Genomic DNA, 19,774 nt, shown 5'->3' with positions numbered 1-19,774 from the left:
ATTAGTATTAGTATTAGTATTAGTATTAGTATTACGTATTACGTATTACGTATTACGTATTACGTATTACGTATTACGTATTACGTATTACGTATTACGTATTACGTATTAGTATTAGTATTAAGTATTAGTATTAGTATTAGTATTAGTATTAGTATTAGTATTAGTATTAGTATTAGTATTAGTATTAGTATTAGTATTAGTATTAGTATTAGTATTAGTATTAGTATTAGTATTAGTATTAGTATTAGTATTAGTATTAGTATTAGTATTAGTATTAGTATTAGTATTAGTATTAGTATTAGTATTTTATTCTCTGTCATTTAAGAGTTAATAATATTATGTATTGAGATTTCTATTCCAAAGGTCATAAATGAAAGAATTGATTGGTCTTCTAAAATTTAAGTTTTGTTATTAATAAATTTAATTGTTTCTAAAAATATTATTTTGGCCAACAGCAGAAAGAATTCTAATAGGATTATGACTATTTATATTTTATGCTTCATTTAATGGAGCTCTGCTATTATATCTATTATTATCATTATTTCTAATAAGAATTTATTATTAAATTAACTCATTTAATTAGCTTCCTTAAATATCTCTTTCATTTAATTCTAGAGTATTATTTTGGTTAGTTGTTCTATTATTATTCCTTAATTAAATTTAATATAATTAATCTGGTCTTGCAAATCTATTTATTCTTGATAGATTTTCCATTTAATTATTATTAATTAAACTTCTATTTCCTAATTGTTAATTATTTTAATTATTACTTCTTCTTTCTGCCAGTATATACTACGAATAATTCAATTAATTGCATTATAATGAATTATTTTGAATATTTTATTAATTATTAGCTGATTTATTGTTAAAAAAATGTTAAAAAATACATCCTTTTTAATAAATTACAATCGATACTTATTATATTAGACTTATATTTGAATATAAAGGGCAGTTTTTCTATACAAAATAAATTTGTTAAACTAAAAACTTCAGCTTATTACAAATATCTTGTATGTAATTACAAAACTAAACACCATTAAAAACACTAATAGCTTTAACAGAATTATTTTTACAATCAGGATCTTCTATAAATTTAGAAATATCTTTTTTAGAATTGAAATATATATTTTTATTTGAATTACCTTAAGCCAAAACACTCATATTATCTTATTCTAAAATATCATTATTTAAAACTTATTAATATCCTTAATCATCTTCAGAAATATTTGTAATAAAAAAAGCATTTTCTAAATCTTCTTCTTCATTTTAAATATTAAACTAGAAGAAATTATTAACTACATTTTCATCTTGTTCTTATTTAATTAGATTTTCTTATTAAATATTTACTTCAGAATTTTCTTCCAAATCTTCGTTTAAAAATTATAGAGTTTGAAAAGGTGATATATCTCCTTCAGTTTAATTTTATTCATTATGAAAGCTTTCCTCCTATTCTTCATTATTATTAAAATCATCCAAGCAAATCAAATTATTATTTTTATTATTTCTATTAAATAAAAATCCATCATCGAATTCTTCATTATTATTATTAAAATCTTCATTTAAATTATTATCTTCTTCTTCAAATTGTATCTCGTCCAAATTTTCTTATTATTCAAATTGTATTTCTTCTTCGATTTCATCTTGATTTTCTTCTTCCTCTTCTTCATCTTCTTCCATTTCTTATTATAGTTCTTCTTCTTCATCTTCTTCTTCATCTTCATCTTCGTCTTCTTCGTCTTCATCTTCTTCATCTTCTTCATCTTCCTCATCCTCATCTTCCTCTTCTTCTTCTTCATTTTCTTCACTATTTTCTTCTAAACTTTCTTCTTATTCTTCTTCATTTTCTTCGCTGTTTTCTTCCTCTTCCTCTTCTTCTTCTTCTTCATTAATTTCCTCTTCTTCATCGTCGACTTCATCTTCATTATCTCGTTCATTTTATGTGAATCTTCTTAATATGTTAGAAAGTTAGTTTCCAATTCTTTAATGTCTTTCATGGATAAAGATATCATTATTAAATCCAAAAACATTTTAATTTTCAAAATTTCTTTCAAAAATTATTCCTTACCTTCTTTATTACTAAACATCACTAGAATGTTACTAATTTATTAAATTAATAATTCCCCTTTATTAATAATAATTATTTTGAAAATTCTCATTTAAAAAAGGCCTACTATATCTATTCAAAATTCTCTAAAAAGTATCGTTTCTTTCGAAATTTTAATTATTATTGATATTTTAATTCAATTAACATATTAATTATATACTATCTACAGTATTTTGTTCATTTCTATTATTGATTTCAGGGTTATTATTGCTATACTATTCTATTATTTGATTTATATTTGTATTTTAATATATATTTTGGCTAGGTTAGCTATATTATTTTATATATTTCGAAAATTTTCCGTTGATTATTTGCTCATTAATATTCTTTTACATAAAATTATTAAATTTACTGTTATTTACTGTATTATTATTATTATTTAGAATATTAGTTCCATGTTTCGATTCTTTCTTTTTCCCATTTTTCTTAATTCCAGGATTAATAATAAAATAATAATTATAAAGATATAATAGCCTTAAAGGCTAAATAATAAACTCTAAAACATTTTACAACTAATAAACTTTTGAAATATCAAAAAGTTAAAGAAACTGACTGTAAATATTAACAAAATCAAAATTTTTTTACAAAGAAAGTCTTCCAATTTCTTTTAAATTCAACAAATAAGTATACAAATATGAACACGAAATTAACAAATGTATGCCTTCCTCATTTAAAAAGATGCTTTTTTTTTATATTTCATTTTATAATGCTGATTATATTATTTATAAAACTTTTTTCCTAATTTCTTAAGCAAAAGGTTAGTTTCTAAAAAGAACAAATTTATTTAAACAAACTTCGAAAATTAAGCTTTGTCCATGACAAATCGAAAAATAATTGAAACAATCTACTAGAAATTTTAAAAAGAAACCTTAACATCTATTTTATAAAATTTTCTCAAGTGCATTTTTTTTAATCATTTATCTAATTTTTTTGCTTTCTAGTAATTAAAATCTACAAATATAAGGTACCAAAACAGGGAACTATCTGCAAATAGATTATATAATTTTTACTAAAAAGAAAGAATTAAACAAGTATTATTCATTTTTGTTTTTCTTTAATTAACTTTCTTTTATTTCTTGCAAAAACTACAACACTAAGCATTCAATTAGATTGTTTATTATTTGTAAAACAACGCCTTAAGGTTTAAAATCTATCATTTTTATACTTTAACTCTTCATCATTTTTTATCTATTGCTTATTTTTTTCAAACATTTTTTCACATTTAAAAATTAATATTAATCTAAAAATATATTTTCTCTTAAAAAATAAAAGCTTTATTTAGTTTATTTTTATTATTATTTTTTTGCTTAATCATCATCTAAAGAATCCTCTTTTTATCCATCATTTTTTTCAACAATTTTCTCTTCATTCATTGCATCATTTTTTCCATCATTTTAATTTAATAAATTATAAATTTATCCTATAGTTTACGATAATTCGCTTTATAGAGAATTGTTAACATTCTATAATTAATTTTATTTTTATTTCTTTATACAATCATTTATAAAAATGTTCTTTTTTACACAAATACTTTCTTTAATACTAGCAAAAAAGCATTTATTTTCAAATCCTTTAAATCTTTAATCGAAATCCGAAGATAAAATTTTCATTTTTTTACAAGAAACTCCTTCTTCAAAGAAAAAGCTTTTAATTTTGCATTCTATAATAGTTTTAATTATAGTTTAATTTCCAAATAAAATCAAATTAATAAAAGAGTTCAGCTTTTCAAAATCAAAAATAGTTCCGAATCCATCATTTTATTAAAATTCGTACAGTAAAATTTCCTAAAATCCCCCTTAAATTACAAAAAATTCAACCAGGTTTTTATTTTCTTCGTAAATTTCTTTCAAAAACTCCAAAATGAAATTTAAGACATTATATTATATGAAATTAGCTTTTTTTTTTTAGAAAATAATATTATTATTTTTCATCAATTCAACAAAAAAACTAACAATTTCTTTTTAAATATTAACTAAATCAGTATTTTTTTATTTTTTTTGTTTTCAATATTTACTTTTTATAATAAAAAACATACATTCTCTATTAAACTTTTTATGTTTTAGACTTCCAATTCTTCATTTTTTATACTCTCCTTTACAAATTTAATCAAATCCTTTATTAAAATACAACTTTCTTCAGTTCCTATCCATTAAGTTTCATATGAGTCGCTTTTTTTATATTAAAAAAGCCCGAATTTTTCCAAGAAGCCTATCAAAACACAAATATATTGCAAATAAGAATTCTAATTTTAATTTAAAGCAGGAACTTTTATAAAATTTTTCCCTTCTTAAAATTCTTTTTAGGTAAATCTAAATATTTTTTTGAAAGAAAAATCAAAATTCTAAATTATTTTTCTAGCAAAAACGTGCATTTTTACTAAAATCCCGCAACAGATTTTATTAAACTTTCCTTAAATATTTTCCAAAGCTTATTTTTTAAAAAAGAAATCATCGTTTTTCTTTAAAGCCTGTTAAATTTCATCTATATCAGAGTAAAAATCTCTTTAAACCAAAGCAAAAATTTACAGTGAATTATTCTTTAAAATAAGAACATTTTATAATAATATTTCTACCATATTTTTCGCATTTTCTTTTATTTTTTATAAAATGTTTCTTCTTTCATAAAGAAATCTTTTTTAAAATTTCCAATAATATTTGCATACATATTTTCTTATTAATAAATTTGATTTAAAATTTCTTAATTTTCATTTATATGCTACATTACCTTTTCTACATTTCTTAAATTTTTCTAATTAATTATTTCCTTTAATATCTATTCATCTAATTAAGGAAATTAATTTTTTATTTCTTCTAAACCTTTCAAATCATAATCTAAAAAACATCCGAAATTTCTACTTTTTTAAGGAATTTCATATTCAATAAACCTTTTATTGTTTTCTTTGTATCTTTATAATAATTAATACTCTATATAAGTAATTATGAATTCCACAAACTTATTGCAATATTTATTTTTTTGTTCTAAGACCTAATTTACTTCTTAAAGACCATTTTTTAATACTTATTATTATCCTTCTATTTAATTATAAAAATATCCATAAACTACTTTATCGTATTAATTCTTTTTCTTATTCTGTTTATTAAGGTTGAAAAAGGTAAATTTATTAATAAAGAGTGTGATGTTAGTTTAAAAAATAGTTCAAGCTTTGAATTAATTGTTTCTATGCTTTCTTCAATAAAATAAGTTATTAATTAATCATATTTATTTTAATTTTAATTTTAGATGCTTTTTTAAGATTCTAATTCTATATATTAAAAAATCTAAAATATTATTTTCGCTAAATCAAAAATTTTCTATAATTATCCATCTTTTTCTAATTAATCTAATACAATAAAATTTGAATACTACTATTTTTTTTAATCTTTTATGAATATTTGTAATATCTAAACTAACATATAAACAGAACTTGCTAATTTAGAAAAAACTTCAAGCTAATCAATTATAATATATAAATTAAATAATTAATAAATAAATATTAATATAAGTATATTTAAATATATATATATATATATAATATATATATATTATTTATTTATATATATTTAGATATATTTATATATATATATATTTTTTTTATAATAAAGTTACAGCAAAAATATCATATTTTTGAATAGTTTCCAAATTTATAAAAGATAAATCAATGTTAGATATAGTATAAGACATAAGTTTTTATAGATTAATGAAATTTTATAATTTAAATTCTTTCTATTCTCCATTAGAATTTGAAAAAGGTTAATATACCAATTTTAAGATAGTATAGAAAATAATATTATGATAAGAATAATGATTTACATGATTTTTGAACTACAATAAATTTAAGCTAAATTATTATTTGCATTCTTTAAAATAGCTTTCACAAAGATATTCTTCATTTTCATTTTTTTTTGTAATTTCAATAACTTTAATTAATTCTTTAACAACATTAAACTATTCTATAAATCTTTAATTAAATGTTAATGGAAACAAACTAAAAATTTTTCCTGTTAAATTTTCATAATTATCGATTTTTTCAGTTAGTTTAATAGACCTAAAAGTATTAATTACAATATCAAAGAATTATAATTATTAGTAAAGTTTGACTTAATTATAATATTTTATATCTTTCTTTTATAAAAAACTCTCAAAAGAAACAGCTGTTAATTCACTAATCAAGCTAAGTTTTAAATTTTTCACATTTTCAATTTTTTCACCCAAAAGATTTTCGATTTCCTATAATGTTCTCAAAAGTATTCCTTTAAATTATTAAATTTGAACAAAATCCTAGCTTTATTCCAATTTTGCAAATTGAAGTTTACAAACTACTTTCGCCTATGAAAATGGGGTTTTACTATTTTATTTTTATTACATTAAAAATAAAAATGGGTATTATAGTATCTCTAAATATTATAAAAGGCTATTTCCTATGTTTTTAAGTTTTTCATTCAGATAGCACCCATCTATTCCTTATATAAGCTTCTCATATAAACGACAAACATTGTATATTTAATAAGATAAATTGTTTTAATAACCTACTTTTATGTTAAACGAGTTTAAAAGTGGATTTTTAATATAAAATTCGATGTCTTATGTATATTACTTACATTTTTTATTCAACTAATTTAATAAAAAATTTACTTTTTTATACATTATCTACGATATTTCTTTTATATTTGTATAGAAATTTTATAAGCTTTCTATTATTTAATTAAAATTATGAATATATAAAAACTCTGAATATTCTTCATTAATAAAAATTTCAAATATTTTTTCTAAAATCTCGCATTTTAATATTAACTTTCTTCCTATATCCTTAAAAATATACATATATATATAAACAAAAAAAATTAGTTTAATAATTTTTAAAATTACTTTTAAAGAAATATGATACAAGAAATTAGTTATGTAGGAAATATATTTTATATTAATAGGTATAGGTTTATTTTTTAAAGCGAAAATGCATTTTTGGATAATCTACTCTTCTAGCAATTTATCAACAAAATTTGGATTTTCTTTATTTATATTACTTAGCATATTAACACTTTAGATCAATAAAAACTATTTTCCGTCCCCAAATTCATTAACTGATTCCTCTTATATATTAAATTCATCAATTTATTTTCCTAAAAGGAAAAAAAATCTGCTTGAATCGCTTAAACTTTTGGCAATTTAAGGAGCGATTCTTCTAATTTTTCTTTAATTATTTTCAAAAAAAGAATTTAAAGTTAAAATAAGCCATCCTAAAAATTCATAATATTCGTTTGATGAAATTTCCTTCCAATTTCCTTCAAAATACTAAAATCTCCATTTATTTCCTTCTAAAAATCCTTCCAATTTCTCAATAATTTTCTAAACGATTTTTTAATCTTTCAAAACGATTTCTTACTAAATTAAAAGAGCTAAAGTAAGAAAGCATCTTCTTATTTACCCTAAATTATAAATAAGATATTTTTCTTAAGAAAGTGAAACATCTATAAAGTTCATAGCAAATCCTCCTGCGATTTCCTAAATTCCTTAACAATCATGAAAGCATAAAACGCAATTAATAAAATCAATACAAGTATCAATAAATTGACTTTAAATTAGAGATTACAAAGAAATTAGATATTCTTTCTTTTTTAAAAAAAGAGTTTTTTCTTACTCATTTAAACTTAAATTGGTACAATCTGCATATATTTTATATATTAAATTTTTAGCCTCCTTATTTAAAAATCCTTCCATTTATTATTTAAACATACTCATGTTTAAATCTAAAAAAAACTAAAGAAATTTTAAAATATTGCAATTTAATTCTCCGCTTATGTCTAAATATAATAAATCGCTCGTTTACTTTATTAGATTCTGAAATATTTTGTCTATGTTTAATTATTAATCTTATATTATAAAATTTACATTCTTCTTCAGTATTTTAATTAAAAAAACTATTAATTATAAAAAATAATTTAAATTATTATTATATAATTTAATATTTTTTTACTATAATTTTATATTCCTAATATAAATAATAAGCAGATATTTATTTTCCCTTATTTGTTTTTTATTTCTTTGTTAATTAATATTCTTTCTTTTAATCCATTATAAACCGGAAACTCTTCGTTTATTTAATTTATTTTTTCATTTATTTAATTATTATCATTTTATTTATAATTATCTTCTTAATTTCTTAGATTATCTTTCTATATAATTTATTAATTTTCTTCATTATTTAATATAGAAATACTATTTTAATGCAAAGATTTATCTTAATTTTTCCAAAAAGCTTTAACTTATATTAATTAGTTTCTTTCTAAATTAATTAAACATCCGAATTGTTACATTTAGCTTATATTTTTATAATTCGTTGTATTAATAGTATTTTCATAAAATCCAAAAAATTGTAAGAAGTCTTCTTTTTCCTCAATATTATTAAAAATGTCTTTTAATTCTACATAATCATTATTGAATGAATTTACATTAAGTATATAAAAACGTATCTAAAAAATTAATTAGTCGATTTGATTTTATTTTAAGTACGAAAAGTATTCTTTATTGATATTATCATCAGAAAAAATACATAAAATAACCGTCAAAGCCTTAATTTTAATTTATAAATTATCACTCCAGTTTAATAAATCAATCATTCTATCTAATTGCCTAAAAAGAGATCTGTAATTACATTCATTTAATAGTTTTTATTCGAATTCTAGCACTTTTTATATTATTTTTTCTTGTTCTTCCTTTTCTTTTTTCAATATTTTTTAATCGATTTCATAACATTTTAATATTAAAATGCTATTTTCTAATATATCATCTAATTTGTCTAATATTATCTATAAATTATTATAGTCAATTTATTTATAAATTTTTTTTTCCTTTATATAAGTGTCTATTTCTGATATAAATTCAAGTGTGTTTTTGTTTTTGATTTCTTCAAAAAACTATATGTCATTTTGCTTTTTATATAAAAAATAAATAAATATTTCTAAAATAAATGCTTATTTTTTTTTAAGTAAAAATAAAATAAAAAATTTTGATAATTATAGTTTTAGTTTAATGCTAATTAAAATTATTCTTATTCTTATTATTATTTTTATCTTTTTTTTTTACATAAGTAAATGAGAATTTCTTAAATTCTTTTAAAACATAATAAGGAATCTTCATTTTTTTTTTTTTATTAATATTTTTTTTTTTTTTATATTTTTTGTTTTGTTTTGTTTTGTTTTTTTCTTAAAAATAAAATATTATATTAAAAATTATAATAATATATTCCAATAAATATAAAAAAATTAAGCATATTATTATATAAATATATATTTTTTTATTATTCATTAAATTATTAATTTATTTTAATACTTTCTTTTATCAATTAAAAAAGTAAAATTATTTATTCTATAATTTAATAAATAATGTTTATTTCATTTTCATTCTAAAAAAAATAAAATAATAGAAAATATTTTTATATTATTTATTGGGAAATAATGAAAAAATACATATTAATAATAGACAATAATAATATATAATTTTTAATTATAAATTTAAATACATAATATTTTTATAAATTAAATTTAATTATATTATAAAAATTTATACAATTATTTCAATTTAATTTTTTTTTTTATAAAATTATGTATCTATCTTATAAGTTATTATTTAAATTTTTTATTTTCTTTTTTATCCAAAAATTTAATTACCATAAATTGAATCTTAAAAAATTTTTTTAGATTAATTTTTATAAAAAAATATATTAAAATTTAATTTTTTTTATACCAAAATTAAATATTGTTTTTTATTATAAAATGAAAAATCTTGTTATTTTTTATATCAAGCATAAAAAAAAAATACAGTTTATTTAAATTCAAAATAATTTATAACAAAAAACAAATAACAATTAAATAAAAAGTGAAAAATAAAATAAATAATAATTTTTGTTAAAAGCATACACAAAAATAAAAAAAAGATTATAAAAAAAGAAAAAATATATATAAATATATATTAAATAAATACTTAAAAGTAAAAAATATAAAAAAATAATATATAATATAAATATAAATTAAAATATAAATAAAAAATAAAGAAATATGTCTTAAGTTACATAAGGTTGGTTAGATTTGTTTTCCTCTATTCCAGGTTAATCTTGGGCCTATACAGGAATAGCATTAGCTTTAGGCACATCTATCATTGGAGCAGCATGGTATAACTTACAAAAACATCGATTTTAAATTTAAAATATATATATATATACATATATGTTTAAATAGGGGTATTTTTATTACAGGAGCTTCATTATTAGGTGCTTCTGTAAAAGCTCCTAGTATTAGATCTAAAAATCTAATTAGGTAAAAAAATGCTAATAAAATTAATAAATTTTATTCAAATATAAAATCATAAATTAATATTATTTTTTAAAAGTATTATTTTTTGTGAAGCAGTAGCTATTTATGGCGTTATTATGGCAATTATAATGTAGGGTAAAATGAACAAACCTAAATAATAGTTAAGCCCAACTGATTTACATAATGCATTTTATGCTGGATATGCTCTTTTCTGGACTGGAATATCTGTTGGAATTTCTAATTTAGTTTGTGGGTAAAATCAAATAAAAATAAAAAATTAAATAAAACTTTATTTATTTTTTTAAATATGATTTGTTTTAAAAAAAATTATTATTTTTTGTTAAAAAAAAAAAAGTATATGTGTTGGTATTACTGGTAGTGGTTGTGCTATTTCTCATGCTTAATAACCTGAAACTTTTGTAAAAATTTTAGTTATTGAAATTTTTGGAAGTGCTTTAGGACTTTTTGGAGTTATTGTAGGAATTATTTAATGCGGAGATGCTACATTCCCATCAGGAAAATGAAAAACAAAATAAATATTCTTAACATAAGAAATTATAAATAATAGAGAGATTTTTTTTAACAAAAAGAGAAAGCTTTTTTATTATTTATTTATATTAAAAGATAAGATTATTATTTTTTTAAAAAATATTCTTTTTATATAAAATTAAATAATAAAATAAAATACATAATTTATAAAAAAATAATTACAAAATTTTTTAAATAAAAACACTTAATATTTTGTATTTTTTTTATAAATTCTTTATTTTAATAAAAGAATAATTAAATTTCTTCCGAACCTCTATATTTTATGTTACTAAAAAAAATAAAAATATTTAAAATAATCATTATGTACTTTAATAGTTATTTATTGAGAGCTTTTTTAGTTTTTAAAAAATATTAAACTATGAATTTTGGACAAAAAAAATATATATTTATATAAATATTTTTTAATGAAAAATATAATTAACTTTATTTAGTATCAATTTAAATATGAAAATGCATGAAAAGCGATTTATAATATTAAAGCTTAATAATTTATAATATAAATATTAGAAAAAACTAAAAAAAAATAATACTAAAATTTTACAACCAATTAAAATATATATATATATATATATTTATTAATAATGTAAAACACTTATAATTTAGTATTTAATTTTGTATTAATTAAATAATTATATTAAATTAAAAAAATACAAATTGAAAACTAAAAAGCTTTTCAAGTATTATTTATTATTAGTTTATACTTATCTAAAATAAATTTTCTAAAAATTAATATTTTAAAAAGTAAAATAAATTATTTGAGATTAATTTTATTTTTAAATTAGATAAATATTTTTATAATTAATTTAATTAAGTTTTTTTATACTACTTTTATATTTAAAAGAATTAATTTAATAATATAAAATTAACAATAAAAAAATAAAAATATATAAAACTAATTAAATTAAAAATAAAAACATATTATTTACAAAAATTAAGAATTATATACTTTTTATTTCAAAAACATACATAATTTAATAAAATAGTTCTTGTATTTAAAAATAAAATAAATACTTATAGGGAAGAAAATTATAAATAAAATTTTATTACCATATTCTCTCTTAATAAATAATGCTATTTTGTTTTTTAAAAATTTATATGATATAATTTTCATTATTAAAAAATTCACTCGAGGTCTATTATTGTAAAAAAATGCACCAACGCCTGTCTCAACTTTATTTAAGACAAAATATATACCAAATATATTATTTTTAAAGATTAAATTGCCTTTAATTTCATTAGAAATTACATAATTAAATGATTAAAATTATTTAAAGATATTTCTTTACTTAAAATAAAAGTTATACAATATATAATTCATATATATATTTTTTTTATTCTTAATTAAAAACTCAATCAACAAAAATAAATAAAAAAAATCGGCAATGGTCTTTTGTTTTATAGAGTTTTTTTAAAAAAATAAAAATGAAAGAAAAAATAAATAACAAACATAATTTAATTTTGAATAAATTCCTTATATTTTAAAATTTGCTTAAAATATAATCCAAAAAAAGTGCTAGGATTATTAAAATAGCTTATAATTATTGAATTTAATTGATATTCAACCTACTAAATAGAAATAAAAAAGCAATTCAGTCATTATATCAGAAAACTATAGCAAATATAGAAAACTATCAAAAAAAAAGTAAAATAATATTTTATAAACATTTAAAAGTAGTCAAATATACTTTGTTAGATAAATAAATGTTTTATTAAACTAATTAAGTTTTTTAAAAAATGATTTAAATGCTTCTCTTTTATTCACAAGATTATTAAAAAATTAAAAAAAGCAATTAAATATTCTAATTAATACTTTCTAAAATAATAAATATAATAGTTAGAGCGATTTCAATTGTTATTAGTTTAAATGAATACGTTTATAAATCCAAATATTATCAATATTTATTATTATTATAGTAACTAAAACGTAATGTAAATAATTTATTTTATAAATATATAAATGTTAATAATAACATAAAACAACAACATAAATATATAATATTATTAAATAAATTTAAAATCTTTATTATTTTTTAAAAAGACTACATTAAAGGAAACATCATTTTATTAAAAATTGTATATTTTATAAAAGTACATGTTATATGGTTATATAGATTAATTGAATATATTTTAGTATAATTTTTAAGCATTAAAATATAAAAAAGCAAAAAAAATAAAAAGTAAACAAATATAATACAATTAGTCAAAATAAAATCTTTATTCAAAATTAAAATATAAAAATATAATAAAAAATATATAAAAAAATATGTCCAAACAAGATCTTGAAGATTTTGAAAAGGAATCAACTTAAAATAAAAAGTAAAGACTTATGCCAAAAAAAGCAGAATATAGAATGCGAGCTCATATTAATCCATTTAATGATACACCTTTTCCTTATCCATTAAATCCAAATTATGTTGATTGGGCACTTCATTATCCGAAATTCTTTGGTTTAAGTTAAGAAGAAAATGAAAAAATATATTGTAATACGCAAGAACATCCATTAAACTATGATAAATTGATTTCTGATGATAGGAATGGTTTAAATGGTCCTCATCCTGAATTTTTAGATATTGGGTGTGGATTCGGAGGCTTAGTTTTTGAATTAGCGAAAAACTTCCCCTAAAACTTAATTCTTGGAATGGAAATTAGAGATAAATTAGTTAATTTTGGCTCTGAAAAAATAAGGGGCCTAAGAATCGAAAGCCAAGGAACTTAATATAATAACGCGGCTGTTATTCGAACAAATACAATGAGGTTTTTTGTTTTGTTTTGAATTTTAAAATATAAATATATAAAGGCATCTAATTTAGTACTTTAGAAAAGAAAGTATTTAAAAAATGTTCTTTTGCTTTGCTGATCCACATTTTAAAAAAGCTAATCATAGAAGAAGAATTATAAATACTGGATATTTATCTGAATATGCCTTCTTACTTTAACCTAAAGGCAAGATTTATTGTATCACAGATGTTTCAGATCTACATAATTGGTAAGAAGAGCATTTAAGTAAACATAATTAATTTAGAAAATTAAGCGAAAAAGAATTAGAGGGTGATATTTGTGTTGATTTAATATAAAATTCTACAGAAGAAGGATAAAAAGTAACTAGAAATAAGGGGAATAAATGGTGCTGTGTATTTGAAAAAATATGAAAAAAAAAATATTATCTTTTTTTTTTTTTATTTTATTTATATAGTTAATAATATATATTAATTACTGCATAAATAGTTGAAAAAATATTATTTTTTATTTTTTTTTTAAAAAAAAGAAAATGAAATACTTTAATATAACATCAACACAATTTTTTACTTTAATATTACAAAAATAAAAAAATATGTAATATGGGGTTTGCACTCACAATTACTTAATATAAAATATAAAAATTTAAAAAAAATCAATACATATATTTATATTAAATATTTATTATATTCATATTTTTTCAAACTGTTTCACCCTTAAGTCCATCGATAAAATAAACAAAAGTAGGGGTTGCATCTTCTCCTTTATAATATGAAAGAATGATAGTATTTTCAGTATCATAAGATTCAGGAGTATAAAAACTGAATTCATCGAAGTTACCAAGGATCCATTTAACCATTTCACCTGCACCTTTAACAAAGTCAGCAACTCTTTCAGGTTTTGTTTATTCAAGGTGTGTTTTGACTTTTTTCATGAAGTTTTTGATATAAGTAGTGTATCCTTTTTTATCAAAAGCAGTTTCATTGTATTTGAAAGCATCAATAATATCTAAAATTTTTTCGCCACCGTCTCCTTTTGCTTCTTCATCGTTTTAACCGAAAGCATTTCCACAACCAATATCAATGTCTCCTTCATTTTTTTAAATAAAACTTGATTTTATTTCTACTCCAACATTTTCAAATATGTAATTAAATTTAAAAGAATCTGATACTATTTCTTCTGAGGATGTTATATCGGTATATACTTTCATTTAATTTTTGTTAGTTTTTTTTTTATTTTATTTTATTTTTTATTTTTTATATTTTTTTTTTTATTTTATTTTTTAATTTATTAGATATAAAGATTCATATAATAATAATAATTTTTACCTTTAGCATTTTAAAATTATTAAAAGTTAAATTGATAAAAAATTATAAATTATATAGTTAATTTTGTCTTTTTTAACTTTTAATTAATTTTATATTTTTAATATAATAAGAGCGAAATTATTTTTTAAATTTAAAATTGCCCCTTTTTCTAAAAATTAGATTAAATTAACTAATTTTTTTAAATTTGCTTAACATATATTTTGACACAATATTTTTTTTTTTTTAAATTATTATATATATTAATATATAATTATTTTAATTTATTATTTTTAATATGAAATGTAAAATATTTAAATAAAATAAATATATGTTAAAAAAATATTTAAACATTTCAAAACATAAATTGTAATCGTAAAAAATAAATAAAATTAGATTAAATAAAATTTATATAAATATTAAAAAAAAATATTTATTATACTATAATATACTAATATAAATGTAAAAATTTTCATATATTATATATAATTAATATTAGATAATAAAAAATGAATATATTATTATTTAAAATATATATTTAATTATATAATATTAATATTAATTATATATTTAATATTAATACTTTTTATACATAAAATAAATTTTATTAATTATTATTTCATATAATATATTATAATTTTAAAAATTCGTTTTTTTTTCATATATATTTAATATTATTAAAAATGGAAAATAAAAATTTATAAAAAATTAACAGTTGTGATTCATAATCTTAATATCTAGATTTTTCCTAATAAAATTTTATAAATTCAAAACAAATTTAATAAGCTATCTTAAAATTAGAAAAAGAGCATAATTATTGTAAAGAATCACCTGAAGTGTTAATGGTAAAAAATTAAGTAGAAAAATTATTTAAATAATATTTTTTTGTTTAAAGGTTTTGTAAAGTATTATGAGAAAATAGAATTTCAAAAGGACATATACAGAAGCTTCTTTTATATGGAAAATAATGTAATAAAATGATTATTTTGAAAAGCTTAGTAGACATTATGACTTAGATACAATGATAAATTTATGTAAAAACATATAAATAGAAGAATTCAATCAACTCGAAAAAGTTATTGTAGAAGGTAAAATATTAAAATAAAAATAATTAAATAATAAACAAGGTGAAATCGGTTAAAAATTTTATGTTGTACTATAAGGCGGGTATGTAGTTTTACAAAAAATTAAAAGAATAAAAAAATAAAATTTATTAGAAACTACTTTAATAAGAATAATAGTTAATTTATTAAAAAAGCTATTTAATATTAATATTTAAGATTTAGATGATGTAGACATAATTAGAAAAATATAGTGTATATATCCTAGTTAAGCAATAGTAGGTGAGAATAGTGAAAATACAGGTTCTTTTGGAGAGATAGCTTTAAAGATAAATTGTCCAAGGACAGCAACAATTATAGCTAAAAACAGATTATTATTAGCAGTTATACATGCTGATGATTATAATGTAAATATAAGATAAAATATTATAATAAAAATTAAAAAAAAAAAAGAAAATTATTGCTGGTTTTGAAGAAAAATAACAACAAGAAAAAATTAGATTTTTAAAATAAGTAAGTCTATTTTCTAAATTTGAGGAGAGTTTATTGTAGGAGGTTTTATATTTGTGCGAGGATAAATAATTCTAGAGAAATAATATAATTGTAAAATAAGGAGACTATTCTAAATATTTTTATATTATACAGTAAGGAACTGTTTAAGTAAATAATTTTTTATTAAAAAAAATAAAAGAAAAAAAACTTAAAAAAGATAACAAAAAAAATTTAAAATTATGGATTATAAAAAAAGTTTAGTAAAAATGAAAAAATATTAGAAAATAATAAAGTTATGTAAGATAAATAATTATAATAATAAATAGATTATGTTGAGATTGTAACATTAGGAAATTATTAGTTTTTTGGTGATTTAGATTTGATAATTTTTAATAAATCGAAATTCAATTTTATTGCTTTAGAATAAACTATTGTCTATTAGATTTAGAAAAAACTAATTTATTAATTATTATCATTTAATAATTATTAATCAATATTTTTTTAATTTAATGAAAAAAATAAAAAATATAACGAAATGTGTCTATAAGTTAGTAAAAAAAAATAGTAATTTAAAAATACTTCCAATTTAGATTTTAAAATATTAGTAATTTATAATAAACTAATAAAATTAAAAATAAATAATATAAATTAAAGATTGAAACTGATGACGAAGAAATTAATAAAGATAATTTTTTTAAAATGCAATAATTCGCAAATAAAACAGTAAATTTAATTAATTTAATACAAGAAAATAAAAATAAAAATAAAAACTAAGACTATGACTAAGATTAAAACTAAGTATATAAAGATTATACTAAATTAGAAGTGATAGATTAAATAGTTTAACATTTTAACCATTATGTTTAAAAAAATAAAAGCTTATTTTTTTTTTTAAAAAAAAAATATTATTTAAAACAAAAAAAATACAGGAATTTCCAGATCATATAAATCAAACAGAATACATAGAAAAGTTGATAAAAAAATAAAAAAGCCCTCATATGATAAAATTTCAATAATAAACACTATTATTGCAAAACAGAAAATAATCTTTTAAAAAAAGTATAAGTTTTAATAGTCAAAAATATTCTTCTTAATTATAGAATAAAATATATAATAGTATATAAAGAAATAAATATTAATTATTAACATAAAGATATAATTAGAATTTCTTAAAAACTAAAAACGAGAGCTATATTTTGAAAGCTGCGTAAAATGAAGGAGATAATTAATAGATTTAACTTTAATAAAATTCATGTATAAGTAATAATATCAAATAATAAATTATTTAAAATAAATAATCTTTTTTGAATCATAAATCAAATAAATTTTTGACTTTGAGTCCATGTATATATATTTCTGATTTATAAAATGAATTTTTACAAAGTAGCAAAAATGATTAAAGAAAAATATATGAAGAAAATAATAGTATCTTTTAAAAATAGAAATTAAAAAAAATAATAGTTTTGTAAATATTCAAAAAAAAGCTTTTTAATTAAAAAAATTAAAAATGAAAGCTAATATAAAAATATTTTAACTATAAAATGATTTTAGAATTTTTAAATATATATTTTGTCAATATATTATTACAATCATTATATTCTATTTTTTATATAGTATTAATTTATATTTGTTTTTGTTTAAGTTTTTACTAATTTTTTATATTTTATATGTAATTCTTATATTTATATAATAATTTTATTATATATATATCGGTAAATTATGAGATTTTCTATTAAATAAATTATTTTATTAATTGCGTTTTATTTTTTATTATTTATATATTTATGTATTTTAATTAATTTTATTTTAAAAAAAAAATTAAATATAAAAAATATATAAGTAATTTGCGAAATGCAAATACTATCTAATTTTATTACTTATATAATATAAAAATCAAATTTATCATTAATAGATTTATTAATAAATAAATTAAATAATAAAAATAGGAAGATAAAAGACTTTCTAATATGAATTAAAAATAATATACAGTGGTATTATTTAGATCAAACATAAAAGAAAAAAAATCTAAAAGCTTTATTAGTATTACTTATAACATATATTTTAAAATATTAAAAATATTTATATACAAGACACTTAAATAAAGATCCATAAACAAACGTATTTTTGCGAATTATTGCGAAAATGAATTATTAATTCAATATTAAAACTAAATAATAATTTACTTATCCTTAAGGCAACTTAGAATAATTCGAGGTGAAGAATTAAACACCAAATTATGCAAAAAAAGACTTCAATTATATAAAAAAAAAAAATTACCAGAATTGGAAATGAGGTTGAAGTAGTAAATTTGATGCTTTTAGTCAATAAAAAAAAATAACTGTTATCTGAAAAATTCGAGAATAATTAAATAGTATTGAAGATATAAAATATGTGTATTTTAATTATCATAAACAGGTTTATATGAATATGTATTTTATTTTTATAAAAAAAAAAGAATTCAGATTTTTAGTTGAAAATAATTATAAAGAAGAAATTATTGAAGAATAAAAAGGGATATATAAAATTAATTAAAAAAATTGTTTTATATAGAAATAATTCGTTTGTGATGAGAATTTTTGTTTTTTGTATTAATCGATATTATTATAAAATGAAATGAATGCTTGCAGTGAAAAGGATATAAAACTCCAATTTTATAAAATAATTTGAAGTATTTATGGATTGAAAACGGAAATAATATTTCGAAATTATATTCAGAGACATATTCTAAAACTAAAAATACATCTATAGAACTTACATTTTAAATCAGTTTAAGTAATTAGATATCATATAACCTTCAATGGAATATTTCTAAAAAAAATAAAATATGTTTTTATTTTTATTTTTATTGGAATATTATTTAGCTATATTGATTGATTAATTTTAAAATAAAAATAATAATAATGATGAATTTAACTAACAAAGAAAATTTAAAAATAAATAAAGAGAAAGAATTTTTTTTAAAAAAATAATACTAGAATTATCTTGTAAATTAAAAAAATATATACTTTTTATACTAATTTATATATATTATTGGAAATAGGTGAATACAAAAAAATGTATTATATTATATTTTTATAAGTATATAGAAATTAAAGATACTTACTATTTTATGATAAAAATTTAATTTAAATAATAATATTGTCAATAATATTAAAGTTTATTCAATAAAGTTAAATTTATCTATTTTGATAAAGTAATTATATAATAAAATTAATTAAA

The 19,774-nt window shown here is 17.4% G+C and overlaps 4 protein-coding genes across 4 annotated transcripts, besides 34 other annotated features; 2 read left to right on the top strand and 2 right to left on the bottom strand. All coding sequences in view use genetic code 6, as the record gives it.

The window, feature by feature from the left end:
- Positions 1-309: a microsatellite.
- IMG5_124340 (hypothetical protein) lies at positions 1-5,924 on the bottom strand (the record flags this gene model as incomplete). The annotated part of the gene is made up of 2 exons (XM_004032307.1): positions 5,714-5,924; positions 1-5,556 (listed from the first exon to the last, which is right to left on the bottom strand). A coding segment is annotated over exon 2 (4,038 nt), but the record flags the coding sequence as incomplete, so codon positions are not given.
- Positions 1,625-1,851: a microsatellite.
- Positions 1,651-1,887: a microsatellite.
- Positions 1,693-1,806: a microsatellite.
- Positions 1,694-1,887: a microsatellite.
- Positions 1,784-1,890: a microsatellite.
- Positions 5,567-5,648: a microsatellite.
- Positions 5,611-5,693: a microsatellite.
- Positions 5,620-5,693: a microsatellite.
- A 1,519-nt stretch (positions 5,925-7,443) lies between the features above and the next one.
- Positions 7,444-7,482: a microsatellite.
- A 556-nt stretch (positions 7,483-8,038) lies between these two features.
- Positions 8,039-8,092: a microsatellite.
- A 1,147-nt stretch (positions 8,093-9,239) lies between these two features.
- Positions 9,240-9,306: a microsatellite.
- Positions 9,242-9,293: a microsatellite.
- Positions 9,243-9,306: a microsatellite.
- A 1-nt stretch (position 9,307) lies between these two features.
- Positions 9,308-9,348: a microsatellite.
- Positions 9,349-10,023: 675 nt separating this feature from the next.
- Positions 10,024-10,066: a microsatellite.
- Positions 10,046-10,126: a microsatellite.
- Positions 10,095-10,153: a microsatellite.
- Positions 10,154-10,158: 5 nt separating this feature from the next.
- On the top strand, positions 10,159-11,114 carry IMG5_124330 (hypothetical protein; the record flags this gene model as incomplete). Its single annotated transcript, XM_004032306.1, has 4 exons — positions 10,159-10,271; positions 10,339-10,416; positions 10,490-10,666; positions 10,769-11,114. 4 exons carry the CDS (start codon positions 10,159-10,161, stop codon positions 10,935-10,937), a joined length of 537 nt encoding a protein of 178 aa, XP_004032354.1. The 3' UTR covers positions 10,938-11,114.
- Positions 11,085-11,131: a microsatellite.
- A 2,094-nt stretch (positions 11,132-13,225) lies between these two features.
- IMG5_124320 (tRNA methyltransferase, putative) lies at positions 13,226-14,111 on the top strand (the record flags this gene model as incomplete). The annotated part of the gene is made up of 2 exons (XM_004032305.1): positions 13,226-13,716; positions 13,760-14,111. The coding sequence occupies 2 exons, from the start codon at positions 13,226-13,228 to the stop codon at positions 14,109-14,111; spliced, it is 843 nt and encodes a 280-aa protein (XP_004032353.1).
- A 287-nt stretch (positions 14,112-14,398) lies between these two features.
- IMG5_124310 (translationally controlled tumor protein, putative) lies at positions 14,399-14,908 on the bottom strand (the record flags this gene model as incomplete). The annotated part of the gene is made up of 1 exon (XM_004032304.1): positions 14,399-14,908. The coding sequence occupies one exon, from the start codon at positions 14,906-14,908 to the stop codon at positions 14,399-14,401; it is 510 nt and encodes a 169-aa protein (XP_004032352.1).
- Positions 14,907-14,990: a microsatellite.
- Positions 14,923-14,975: a microsatellite.
- Positions 14,923-14,990: a microsatellite.
- Positions 14,925-14,980: a microsatellite.
- Positions 14,927-14,990: a microsatellite.
- Positions 14,939-14,983: a microsatellite.
- Positions 14,991-15,308: 318 nt separating the features above from the next.
- Positions 15,309-15,347: a microsatellite.
- Positions 15,348-15,384: 37 nt separating this feature from the next.
- Positions 15,385-15,421: a microsatellite.
- A 98-nt stretch (positions 15,422-15,519) lies between these two features.
- Positions 15,520-15,577: a microsatellite.
- Positions 15,541-15,583: a microsatellite.
- A 1,159-nt stretch (positions 15,584-16,742) lies between these two features.
- Positions 16,743-16,792: a microsatellite.
- Positions 16,793-17,161: 369 nt separating this feature from the next.
- Positions 17,162-17,205: a microsatellite.
- Positions 17,169-17,208: a microsatellite.
- Positions 17,209-18,211: 1,003 nt separating this feature from the next.
- Positions 18,212-18,264: a microsatellite.
- Positions 18,265-19,696: 1,432 nt separating this feature from the next.
- Positions 19,697-19,735: a microsatellite.
- Between the last annotated feature and the right edge of the window lie 39 nt (positions 19,736-19,774).

This window comes from Ichthyophthirius multifiliis (genome assembly GCF_000220395.1).
Source record: "Ichthyophthirius multifiliis unplaced genomic scaffold scaff_1120509250983, whole genome shotgun sequence".
NCBI lineage: Eukaryota > Ciliophora > Oligohymenophorea > Hymenostomatida > Ichthyophthirius > Ichthyophthirius multifiliis.
Note: the sequence above shows the minus strand (reverse complement) of the source record. Positions and strands in the feature narration are given on the sequence as shown.